At 29.4% G+C, this 14296-nt stretch overlaps 1 protein-coding gene across 2 annotated transcripts in view; it reads left to right on the top strand.

Annotated features, from left to right (window-relative positions):
• The window catches only part of LOC135948683 (protein Skeletor, isoforms B/C), a 92259-nt gene that overhangs the window by 65262 nt on the left and 12701 nt on the right, over nt 1-14296 (top strand). For both annotated transcript variants that reach the window (XM_065498082.1, XM_065498083.1), the window contains exon 4: nt 12297-12408. In XM_065498082.1, coding sequence (XP_065354154.1) covers nt 12297-12408 — 112 coding nt within the window. The remainder of the gene's footprint in view (nt 1-12296; nt 12409-14296) is intronic.

Raw genomic sequence — 14296 nt, 5'->3', positions numbered from 1 at the left:
GTATATCTAACATATTTAGCCACTTTCACGCTTTTAATGTCACAAAAGGGAGGCTGGCGGTGGAATATACAATAAATAAAATGACACCCTTAGAAAAATAACACGCAATCCATGTACTGGTACTGAAACACGTTCTCTTATAAACATGTCAATGATACTTCGTACATGTATGAATGATAATGACAGTGAACAGTACAAAAAACAAACAAACAAACCAACACAACAAAACCTAACATAACATTAGACAGAACGTTAGAACTTTAGAGTTTTAAAGTCAGCAACAGGCATGTTTCCCCCAAAAAAATTGAATTAAATTAAACAAGCACTTGTTAAGTATAATGGAAGAGTCTTTAGATTTTGTTTAGAACCCTAAAAAACCTTTGTTAAGTTTTCGAAAATCGCAATTAAATTATTTTAAAGAAGTTTTATTTTAATTTCTTTTCTGTAACTATTAAGAGCTTTTAAAGAGTTATTTCTTCGAATGGTTAACATTTTAAAATTCATCACAAAAAAATTTTCAATAAAATAACTCATCATTTACCAAGATACGTTAAAATTGATGATCAATATCAAATGTCTTTTACAGCTTTTCATACTTTAAAATATTTTTTAGTATTGTGTTTTATTTCATAGTATAGTTTTAGGCGACCATAAGAAAACTGTGTGAAAGGTTAAAGCAAGTCCTTTAAACTTCAATAAATTCTACAATTTTCAACCGATTTAAAAAAATTTAATATTTTTGTATTCAAAATTAAGTATATAAAATTAAGTATATAAATTATTGTGATTTAATAGAAAAATTAATAAAAGAAAAAAGTCAAAGTCGAAAAATATAAAAAAGTAAATATTCAATATTGTTTGAAAAATTCTTTTCAACATTTTAAGTTAATTTCTCATCTTTACAGAACAGTTTAAAAAGTAAAATTAATAATTAAAGAGAGAATAACTAAGTTAAAATTACATTTGTACATGAAGAGTGTCTCAAATAGGTATGGAAAATTCAAAATGTGTTGGGATAGTACTTTTTACAACCTCAGAATAAAATAGAAAATTTATTAAATTATTAAATTATTTTTCATATTAGCGTAGTACATCTGTAGAAGTACTGTTATAATGAAGAAGTTTTTGTGTTAAATACAAGATTTTTACAGAAAATATACATGAATTTCTATAGAAAATAGTGGGATATATATCAAAATAAATGTTTTGTAACTCAATACATACAATTTTTGAGTTAAAACATTTATTTTTATATATATTCCACTCGCATCCTACTATGAGACCAAAAAGCTCTTAAAGGAATAGACCTAAGCTTTCTTTAGAGCAAAACAAAATTCAAAAAGGCCCCACTTTGGAACAAAAGTTAGATTTTGCAAAAACAAGTCAAACATTTTATGTCTTGAGTTACAAAAAAACTCAATTTAATTACGGATTAAGATTTTAGGGAATTAAGCTCAAATTGTATTAATTAATTCGAAGATCTGATATATAATATTTATAACACTAAGTTTTTATATGAAATTTGGGAGTAGCCGGGTACCCGGGAATGTAGAAAATAATTTCCCGATTCCCGGGAATCAAAAAAGGTCGGGAAATTAAAAACCCTAGTTACAAAACATTTATTTTAATAGATATCGAACTCGCATTCCACTAAGCCTCTAAAAAGGTCTTTAAGGAAAATATCTAAGCTTTATTTATTTTTTTTTTAAAACCCCATTTTGAGAAAAAGACAAAAAATTTTTTGATTTCGGAAAAAAAATATTAAAATTTTTTTTATTTTTTTTTTTAAATATTTTCTTCAAAAGATTGAAGAAATAGCTATCTAAACTATTTAGGATACATTTTGTTCAGAACAATAGGTAATAAGTTACATGGATGAGAAAAAATATGGGAAAAATGTACAATTTTGACAGTTCTGGACCGATCTTGTTGAAAATTGTGTCTGAATTACTATCCAATAGGTCTAACTTTGGTGTAAAGTTCATCCCGATCCGAAGACATCAATTTTAAAAGTTGGTTCACTTGACATGAACCCCCATATGTAAATTAGACTTTATACAAAAAATATTGAAAATTGTCTGGGTCTCAGGAGTACCATGGTACTTTACGTTATGAAATAGTGTCATAAAAAGTTTGATTGTATCAACTTTTGCATCCCTAGTCTCAAATCATGATTTGATCAAATTTTCATTGCATTAGTAAGTTTTTGTTATTTAACAACGTGCCTTTTAAAAATTGATAAATTCACTAAATTTTATTGTTGGGGGATAGTTCTTATGCGCATTTCACTGATTCGTAGGTCAGATCATCAGAAAACCTTTTCCAAAAGGCTTTAAGAAAGCTAAAGATATTATACAAACAGAATTAATAGAATTATAGAGCGAATAAGAATTGCATACACTCAAGCTAGATTTTTAAAACTATCAAAGCTTAACAAAACACCAATAATAAACAGTGATTTCATATTATCCTTTTTAAGTTTAAGATAAGTAAAGGGTTTTCCAATAGGGACTTCGGCTATATTGTTGAAGCTACATCTATGGAATTGGCTGCCATTTCACCAAATCACCATGGACGGATATATCGTTTAACAAAACGTGAAAATTGTTTTATCAAAATGGGTGCGCATATTTCTGGATGAATCGGTATTTCAACACACCGACAGCTCATGGCACATTCTGCACTAACGATTTGCGATGTGGACAGACCACCGTGATTACGCGATTTGATCCAGTTTTACTTTTCCTTGTGGGGTTTTCTGAAATCGCAGGTCTATGTGAATCGGTCAATTTCAGCCTGATATTTTCACGACGTCGATAGGCCTTTCAAACGAATACAAAATTGGGATTTTTTTTTAAACAGAACAATTTTTTTAATAAAATTTAAAAAAAATGTTTCACTAAAAAATTTTTTTTATTCCAATCCAAAGATTTCATGTCTTAACTTTCTCAAAAATATACTCAGCCCCACGGGAGTTTGTTCCCGGGAGTTTTTTCCCATTGAATTTGAATAGGAAAAATGAGAAAAGGGGAAAAACTCCCGGGAATTTTTATTCATAATTGGGCTGACTGTGTTTCTCAGAGGAATCGCTCAGTCCGATCTTTACAAAACGAAAGAAGAGGATCTAAGCTTCCAATAATATTGTTTTTAACCTTCGCTTTACCAATACCCACCCGGGTGACCACATGGTTTTTATTGGTTTAATATTTTTTTTAATTTTGTTTCGGTTTAAATGAAATTTGTACTCACTGAACAAATTTTAGAGTTCTATAGAATTTAATAGAAATATTTTAAACTTTTTATAAGGTTTTTTCAATTTTTTAAAATTTCGTTCGTCGCATATATTTATAGAAGTGTAGTGTCACCCGGGTGGGTATTGGTAAACCATGAACATAAAAAACCTTTGGTAAAGCGAAGGTTAAACAAAGAAGCAACTGAGTGACAACGTTTTGCTTAATTTAAAAAGAATTTATACTTTTCCCTGCTGACAATACTGCTATGATGCCAAAACTCATTATAATTATAACTCTTTTTTTTAATTGTCTGTAGATTCTTTTTTTTATTCGGAAACATTAAACATTTACACTCACTCTCATTAATTACAAAAGATTGTGTTAGAAAGAGATAGAGAGAGAGAGAATCAAATACACTATAACCACCCCCTTTTGGATACTTTTTACTATGTTTTTCTACAAAAAACTTTGTACATCCTGAGTCCTTCTGTTCGAAAGTTACTCCTGGTAGTGATTAGTACAATGACTAATGAAACATTAATGAGCGCTGACTGGTTGACTGACTGAGTGTGATAAAAATTTAATGTTGTTGCTGCTCTATGTGCTCGTATAGTTTAACAAGTTATTGTTTTTGTTGTGGTAGTTGTTGTTAGTGTTGTTGTTGTTGCTGCTGCTGCATTTTATGTTAATGATAATGAAAATGTACCTTAAATATTTTATGGTGTGATAATTACAATTGGTGGCATCACAAAGTTAAGTGATTCATAAATAACTTTAAACATATATACATATAAAAATATACTTATGAAAACTGATAAAATTAAAAATAAAAAAAATAAACTTTAGTTTTACGAGTTGTAGTTTTTTAATAGTGAACTAAAAATTCAGTACAGTAAATTTCAGTAATTACGAAATTGCAGTTGATAAACATAGAAAACAGAACAAAATTCTTAACTTAACAGTTGTAATTTTGTTTATAACATATCTCCTGTCATCAAATATTTTAATCTGGGGAAAAAAATCATCCAGTTGAGTTGATGAAATGTAGATCCAATTAATTCTTGCTCTTATTGGTAGAGTACGCTTCCGGTTATCGTAATGGATCCTTTTTTTATTGCAAGTGCAAAAATGATTTTCTTTTATAGCGTTCGTGCATGATTACCGACATACAAAGTCGTCTTTCAAGGTCTCTCGACTTCAATTCGTATGGTAACCATTTGCCCTGCTTTTGGATGAATCCTGCTGCTCGCAAACGTTTTGAAATTGCTGCTTGAGTAGCCAACAATGATTTTTCAAACTCTAGCTGAGTTTTGCAACATTCTTTATAGAGTAATGCCTTCAATTCTTGGTCTACAAACTTTTTTGGCTGGGTTGGGCTTTGTCTTTGAAACCGCTGGAACACATTCACCATATGCTTTGGTGAAAAGACTAAAGCAAAACTTCTCGCATATGACGCTTTGTTGATACAAAATTCGACATTTTCGGTACAAAATTTTAACAAAAACAAAACACATGTAAAATTTATACTCAAAGTACACGCTTGTATTTAAACATATACAATTTTCTGAAAATGAGCGATTCACTTAATTGTGAATAAATTCGATAAGAGTCCATAGATTTTTATGAGCGATATCACATTTTATTACATGAGACTTTGCGATAAAGTAATAAATCTGAATAATTTTTGCAGTTTTCGATTTTTCATAATTTTTTTAAAACAAAAAAATTTGCTATTTTCACGAAAAAAATACATTTTTTGCTTCAATTTGTTATTATAACTCCGAAATTACTGAGCCGATTGAAACGTAATATATACGTGAAAATTTGTACATAGCAAGCGGAAAATGTTTTCAAAATTAAATCATTCAAAAAAAAGAACATTAACTACCCAATTTTATGTATATTAAACAAAAAACTAAAATTTTGGGAAAATGAGTGAATTTACTTAATTGTGAATAAATTCGAAAACAATCAATCGATTCTTATGATGGATATCTCATTTTGTTGCTATTATATGTGGCTTTGCGATAAAGCAAAAAACCGGAACAATTTCTGCCGTTTTCGATTTTTCATGATTTTTTTAAAACAAAAAAATTTGATATTTTCACCTAAAAATTATATTTTTTGCTTAAGTTTGTTATTATAACTCCGAAACTACTGAGCCGATTGAAACGCAATATATAAACGGATTAAAAGTTGTGTAAATTTGAACTTTTCTAAGTTTACTTCAATAATATCGGACTAACACTTTTTGAATTATCATAAATTATGCGGAGAAACATCTAAAAAAAATTCAAAATTTTAGACAAAAAATTTAAAAAAATCTATCCACAGAAATAAAAAATTTTAACAATTTTGTACTTAGGCACATTTGATGCATCAAATCTATGTAGTGGTTAGTGAAGCCTTTTTTTGGCCTTCTGTTGGCCTGTGTTATTTATAATTATAAATTATACAAAATAATTAATTTAAAACAATGAATTTTAGAACGTTTTTTTGTGTCTCCTCTAAAATTTGTGAAATGGGACTTATCACATTTGCACACTAAGCTAACGATATACAAACATACATAAGTATTTAGTTACATCTACCGGAAGTCTTAACTGGAATCATAATTAGTGTTGGATATGTAATTAAGCTCATTATTTTGATTATTTTTCTTTTTCTACATAATTACTATTAAAGAAACACTAATTGATTTAGCAATTATTGCAAAATTTGTTAAATAAGAAATAAAAGACAATTCATTCGAATGATTATATAAAAATGACTTTAAGAAATACGATTTTCGTTTAAACTTATATTCACAAATCAAAGAAGCTAATAATGACTATGACAATAGTGATAATAACAATAATAATGATGACGACTATTACAAATAGTATAAAGCAAAAGAACTGAGTAACAATTGTTATACTAGTAGTAGAGTCGAGATTTCTTTTCCAATGACGCTGCTGCTGAAGGCCTTTTAAAATAATTGGTTTTATAAAGGAAAAATATACTACGTATACGAGAGTATATTTGTATACATCAAATATAAAACCGGGTTTCTGGTTTCTTTACACCAAACACTTTTCACTCTCTACTTTTTGCCCCTGTTCCAATAATACTTTTTGCCTTTTTTTCTTTCTCTCTTTCATGTTTAACCTAAAATGATGTCAAAATGATAAATAATATAAAATAAAGTAGAGAGAAAAAAACATTAACAAATAAATAAACAGCAAACTAGAAATCAATAATACAGATAGAGATAGATGAAGCTAAGGAAAAATAGCAACAATAACAAATACACTAGTGAACAAATTTTTCTATTTTCATTATTTTTCCTTTCAATATCAAATAAGAAATAACAACAACAGCATTTACAAATAAAGAAAAATAAATAAAATACAGCAGCAGCAATGGAAAATCTCTTAGTATTGATGTTGTTTCTCTTTTATTTACTCACATTTGTATTTTAGTGTTAGTGTGTGTTTGTGTGTATCGCAAAGTAAACAAATCTTTGCAAAACTTTGCAAATTTCCTCCCAAAGGACTCAATTGACAAAAGTGACAACTATTATTTGTTTACATACTCGCTCATTCAGTCACTCACTCACTCAGTCAGTAGTCATTCATACAATATCGGCTGAAAGACAATCACATTTGCCCACATGCATTGATTTTAGGCACAGTTCTGGCAATATGTGGAATCATTAGATGTAAACTTTATACGCTGCACAGTGGTATAGAAAAAAAGAGAGAAATAGATCTGTAACTTCTAAACGGTTAGTCCGGTTAAAATGAAATTTCACATGCACAAAAAGACCTGGAACTGTCTCCTTGTGATCCCAGGAGTCTCCAAAGTATGACACCTAGGGTGTGTTAAATTTTTAAATCCATCCTATTTCTTAGTTTTAGTTCCGATTTCAAAAAAAAATGTTTAAACAATTCATTCTTAATTTGACACATACATTTATTGCTATTCTAATGAAGGAAAAATAAAGAAATTCGGCAGATATTTAGACCCGATGTTATAAAAAAAATTTAGAAAATTTAATTTTCAAATGCGAATATCTCGCAAGCTATAAGATATAATTGATAGCAAAGATACGACAAGGATGTTATATATGTGAAACTTTTTTGAAACTTTGGAGACCCCTGGCCCTGGACCCTGTTGATATATAGGTTAATATTAAAACTTAAACTCAAAAGCACTTCTTCTTTGTGCATGTGAAATTTCATTTAAACCCGACTAACCGTTTAAAAGTTATAGATTTGTTTCCCTCTTTTTATACCTTCACCTTCGTGAGAAGGGTTTATATAACTTTGTCATTCTGCTTGTAATTTCCACAATAAAATTTTCCGACCCTATAAAATATATATATTTTAGATCCCTATAGATAGCGGAGTCGATTAAGCCATGTAACTTACATACACGATTCATACATCAATATCTCCGGAATTCTTCCGGCTCGGTTGCTATTTAAAATCGAGAAAATCGGTCCACAAATGGCTGAGATATAAGAAAAAACTAGGACAACCTCGATTTTTGACCTATATTTGGATTACTAAGTCATTAATATAGACAATATGGATATATAATGATAGATATTTCAAAGACCTTTGCAACGACGTATATAAGACCATAGTAAGTTAGACATACAATGGGTCAAAATCGGAAAAAATATTTTTTAACCCGAATTTTTTTTTGTCATAAATTCTTTTTCCAAAAAAATTAATTAAAGAAATTTAAATAAAAATTTTTGAAAAAACTTTTTTTAAAAAAAATTAAAAAACAATTTGAAAACAAAAAAATGTTTAAAAAAATTTTAAAACGTTAAAAAAAAAATTTGATTTTGTTTAAATAAAAATATTTAAAAAAAAAAATTATTTTTATGTATAATTTGGTGAAAAAAAGTTTTTTTTTCGCTAAAAAAATAAATTTTAAGAAACAATTCCAAAATTAAAAAAAAAATTTGTTTACCTAAAAATATTTAAAATTTTTTTTTGAAGTATAATTTGGTGAAGGGTATATAAGATTCGGCACAGCCGAATATAGCTCTCTTACTTGTTTTTCTATACCACTGTGCATCGTATGAAGTGTCCTACTTTGGGGTCCGCGCTCCTGATGAGCCCATTAGGTCCAAATTCAAAACATAAACACGAAAATACTGAAAAAACCGGATAACCATTTAGAAGTTAAAGATTTATTTCCCACTTTTATTTCATACCACTGTGCGATGCTTCACCATCAAATTCTAAACATCTTTTAACATCTCCATTTATATATAAAATTAAAAAAGCTACTTGCATTCGGACGTTTTACTTTGTAACTAGGGTTCTTAATTGAAAAACTTTTACGCGGAAATTTCGGTAATTTTTTCTGGTTTAAATAAAATTGTTTTCTGTTTTTGTCACACAGGGAAAATAGTTTTGGTTGTGCTAACCGAAATTATTATTAATCAATTTACTCAGTCTAAATAATTGAACCAACATTTATTATGATTTATCACGCGACATATTTTCTTGTCACGTTTGTAATAAAGATTAGTTCAAATAATTTCAACTTAAAATTGCACCAAATTATGTCTTCCGTATTTTAATTAAACCTTCTATTAGTATTTTCTACAAATATAAACCACATAAACACATAAAGCATCTATAAATGTCACTCTACTAACAACCCAGCAGTTCTAGGAAACTAAGGATTTCATCTATCATTTAGGGTGAGAACTGGTTACATAACATGTCCTAAGCAGGGGTTCAATTGACACTTTTAGATTACAATGACACTGTCTAATAGCTGGTCCAAAGTAATCAACGCATTGGATTCACATACCGGATACATCTCAAATAGTCAGTTAAAAAGACATCTCATAGATAGTCTAATAACCGTTTGCTTTCAAACAAACCTTCCTCCGACAACTCTCCATTAGATTACTTCTGGAGGGTAATATAACTACTTTCTAAAGTGCAGTACAAAATAAACATTTAAAGTGACTACACTTTAGGTTACTTAGAGACACTAAAGTGACAATTGGCTAGAAACATAAGCAAAAAGAAAATAAACTGTATGAGAATTATATCAACACAATTTTTATAAAACCAGTTTGTGGAAAATGCTAACAAAAAGATGTAGTACAAAATAAACGTTTGATGTGACTACACTCTAGATTACTTGGAGACACTTAAGTAACGATTGACTTCACGTTAGATTACCAGGGATGTATAAAGTAACAAAATTATATAAAGTGGTGTCAGGCAAGTGATCAGACTTGCTGAATAGACAAATAGCTAAAATATAACAAAAATATAGACCATTTTCGTGAGTGCTTAAAATACAATAATATTCATTACGAGAGTTTGAAATCAAAGTGTAAATGAATGACCTTCTGGGTATTAACAAAAGTACTCTATAAGAAGTACCGTATAAAATCATTATTTTACGTACTTCTACTAATACTCTTTATTTTCATAGCATTTAAGTAAATATAGACATTTCAAGGGTAAATTTACTTTAATGATATAAATGTATCAAAGTCACGGCACACACACACCAAATGAATTCAATACAAAAATTTCAAGTTTTCAAAACACTTCTTAACACTTGCCTTTGGGCCATCCATGATGAATGATTGATATTAAATCATTCATTTGTATCAACAAAAACATGTTGATTTTTCAGGTTGAGTACCAGCAAATAATGTTTGTTCGTCCTTCAGTTTGTCAGTCAGTCAGTCAGTCTGTCTGTCTGCAAGTTGTTGTTTAATCATCCATGTTTATGGTCGTTGTGTTTTGAGGGTTGGAGTTTTTAGTAAATATAATTGCAAAACGAAATCTTTAATAATGTTGATGCCTCGTCAATGATGCTTTATGTCAATATAATGAAAGTTTCTCGGTTATAAGTATGAACAAAAACGTACCGTACCTTCACCACCAACCATCAACATTATTATCATTATTATTATTACCGAATGCCTTGAATATGTTTTTCATATTAATTTCAATTATTTGCCATAATGTGGTGTTTTTTTCTGTTTCTTTTCTATGGTAGAATTCCATTCATCTATTGTAAATATTATTTTCATTTTAAAATCTCTAGAGGAATCTCTTGAGCTTAAATATGAGTATTAGAATCAAAAACATCAATTGTTCAAATTGTATTTATGAAAGTTGTTTGTTTACACTGACCAATATTTGAATGTATGTAACAAATTTTTGAAATTACGAATTAGTTTTTTATGAATCACAGTTAAAATTTGAATTAATTAGACAATTTTCTATAAATAACTACCTAAGTACAAAAATGTTAAATTTTTTTTCAATTTTAATACCCTACACCACCATAGTGGGGAGCGTATTATGCGTTTGTGCAGATGTTTGTAACGCCCAAAAACATTAGTCTAACACCCACCTTAAAGTATACAGATCGACTTAGAATCACATTCTGAGTCGATTAAACGATGTCCGTCCGTCTGGTCGGCTGGCTGTCCATGTAAACCTTGTGCGCAGAGTACAGGTCGCAATTTTGAATATATTTCGATGAAATTTGGTACATATTATTTTTTCGGCTCAAGGACCAAGCCTATTGAAACTGGCTGAAATCGGTCCATTATTTCACCTAGCCCCCATACAAATGTCCCTCCGAAATTGGACTTTATCGGTCATAAATGTTTAATTTATATATGTATCTCCACAAATTCCGCTCCAAATAAGTTTTATATATACAAAATTCATGTTACCAAATTTTGTTACGATCGGTCCATAATTAGTCATAGCTCCCATATAGACCCGCTTCCGAAAATCACTTTAAAGTGCATAAATCGCTTAAAAATGTTGGTATACACACAAAATTCAACATAGTTAACTTTAATATAGACATAAATCACACGACCTAATTTCATGGTGATCGGTCCATAATTGGTCATAGCCCCCATATAAGGCCCACTTCCGAAAATCACACAAAAACATAAATTATTGAAATTTTAAAAGAAAAATGTTTTGCTCTTTTACTTAGTGTAGGGTATTATATGGTCGGGCTTGACCGACCATACTTCCTTACTTGTTTTTTCTAAAATTGTGAATTTTTTTATGTTTCTCCGCATAATTTATGGTAACTCAAAAAGGTTTAATTCGATATTATTGAATTACACTTAGAAAAGTTCAAATTTACATAACCTTTAATCCGTTTATATATTATGTCTTAATCTGTTCTGTAGTTTCGGAGTTATAATAACAAATAGAAGCAAAAAATATATTTTTTACGTGAAAATAGCAAAGTTTTGTGTTTTAAAAAACTAATGAAAAATTGAAAACGGCAGAAATTATTCAGGTTTATTACTTTATCGCAAATCCACATATAATAGCAACAAAATGAGATAACGATCATAAAAATCTATTGATTCTTTTCGAATTTATTCACAATTAAGTGAATTCGCTCATTTTCACAAAATTTTACTTTTTTGTTTGATATACATAAAATTGAGTAGTTAATGTTCTTGTTTCGCTTGATTAAATTCTGAAAACATTTTCCCCATGCTATGTACAAATTTTTACATATATATTACGTTTCAATCGGCTGAGTGGTTTCGGAGTTATAATAACAAATTAAAGCTAAAAATATATTTTTTACATGAAAATAAAAAATTTTTTGGTTTTAAAAATATCATGAAAAATCGAAAACGTCAGAAATTTTTTAGATTTATTGCTTTATCACAAAGCCACATGTAATAGGAACAAAATGAGATATCGCTCATAAAAATCGTAGGACTCTTTTTGAATTTATTCACAATTAAGTGAATTCGCTCATTTTCAGAAAATTGTATGTGCTTGTGTACTTTGATATATTTTACATGTGTTACAATTTTGCAATGAAACATCGGGTCAGTTTCCAACTTACTAGTTCTCTTTCAAATGCATGTTTTAATTGCAATTAATTTCCTTCATGCTATAAATAACAATTAAACAAAAAAGCCATTAATTTCTTAAATGCTCATAAATTTCAAAAACTTTTACTTTAACTCAAATGTATGCTGCTAACATTTTAAATAATTGAATTTTTTTTCATTCATTCTTTTTCCAGTGATCCCCCCATATTAAAGGCTCACAATAATACGGACATCATACTGCGTTTGCCTATGGGAAAAAGGATTAAGGATATAAGATGGCTCTCAGTATGGTGTAGACGTTTCACGGTAAGTTAAATAACATTGTTGTGGTTTTCTTTATCATCATCATCTTCATCACCATCATTATCTTTTTCATCTTCTACTTTATTATGTTGTATTCGTTGTATTTTATGCCAGTTTGCGCAGTATGCAGTGCTGCATGGTTGCTATTTTTTTTATTATTTAAATACAAAAAAGGAAAATCTTTCATTTTTTTTTTATTTAAAAGAATATTTAAGATTTCGTGATTATATGGGGTAGAAGAATTTAAATTGTTATTATTTTTTCATATTTATTTGTTAAAGTTTTCCCATTAGATTTAACAGTCTTGCAACATTACAAACGCAAATAGTCACCGTTATTCAATATTAAAATACACACGAAAAGCCATTCAATTTCGCAGTTGCAATATTGCAAGACTGTAGTTTGCCTTTTTTTGGAATATACGGGATCAAAAAAAGCTAAAACCGTTATTAATTTGAAAGCAGTAGGAATTATTATTGCTTCCATACAGCTTCCAAAACTGATTTTCACAATATTTTGCTACATGCAATCACAAAGACAGAGCCTCTAGGCGGGGAATTGGATGTTTTGCATTCCAAAAATTTTAATTATATTCTTGATACCTCGCCTAGATAACACTCAATAAGTTGTCATAATATTCGCTATTGATTATTTTACACAATGTGGATTATACCGCTTGCATCCTAAAAAAAAGGATGACAAACCCACATTGGCCGATTCAACCCGATAAACCCACTGTTTTGACTGATGTTTGGTCTCTTGTGGTGTTGCTTCCAAGTTTCGTCCACGGTTACTAAACAGCACAAAAACACATTCATGTTGCGATTGAACAACGCCAAACACTCCTCCGAAATTGTCACACGATTGCCTTTGTTGTCGATTGTGAGTAAACGCGACACCCATCTTGCGGAAAACTTTCTCATACCCAAATGATCATTCAGAATTGAAACCACTAAGCCATGTAAGTGCCTATGGCTTCAACAATCTCTTGCACCAATTTCCAATCGCCAATATCGGGAATTTTTTTTTAATTTTTTCGCTCAACTGGTCGTCCAGAACGTTCTGCATCTTTTGTGCTTGTACGACCACAAAGAAATTCTGTAAACCACTTTTTTACCATTGAAATTGATGGTGCAGAGTTCCCATAGTATTTAGCTGGCCTAGCCTTGGTTTGAGTGATGGTTTTTTTCGCAAAAAATATTGCTAATGAGCAGATGAAATTCACTTTTTTCCATTTTCAAAACTCTTTTCAGTCAGGCTATAAATTTTTACAGGAGTCAACTGGCAGATGCCTGATGACAGAATCAGTATTGCCCTTTCAGTTAAGAGTTGGGAAATTCAAAAAGTCATGGACTTATTGACCCGCTTTCGTAACTTAGAAATTTGGAACGAGAATGTAAATGCAAAATGTTTGGGGTATTCAAATGGTCTGCTAAGAAGTCATATTGTCATAATGTCCTAATATATTATGATAGTTTAAACAAATTGTTGCTGTGCAATCTTTTGTAGTTTTACTTATGCATTAAAATAACAATTTCCATATAAAGTGAACTTAGCACATTTCCACACAAAGCAAAAGCTATATGAAATTTCCAACTGATTATAAATTGAAAACAAACTTAAATAATTATTTTCATTTAAATTCATTGTTTGGCTTTGTGGTAGCAGTATGAAAACAAAAATAACTAACCATAGAATGAGAACAAAATACTTATTTAATAAAAAGAAAAATAAGCAAAAAAAAAAAAGAAATATGCAACCGCGCCCAACACAAACTTTGTCCCAAAAATATGTATTACATACATATTTAGTATGAATATTTGTAAAACAAAGAAAAAAACACAAACCACAATTAAATTTTTAGTCGAAAATTTAAAAAAAAAATATATGA

Source organism: Calliphora vicina, chromosome 1, assembly GCF_958450345.1.
Source record: "Calliphora vicina chromosome 1, idCalVici1.1, whole genome shotgun sequence".
In the NCBI taxonomy this organism is placed as follows: domain Eukaryota; kingdom Metazoa; phylum Arthropoda; class Insecta; order Diptera; family Calliphoridae; genus Calliphora; species Calliphora vicina.
Note: the sequence above shows the minus strand (reverse complement) of the source record. Positions and strands in the feature narration are given on the sequence as shown.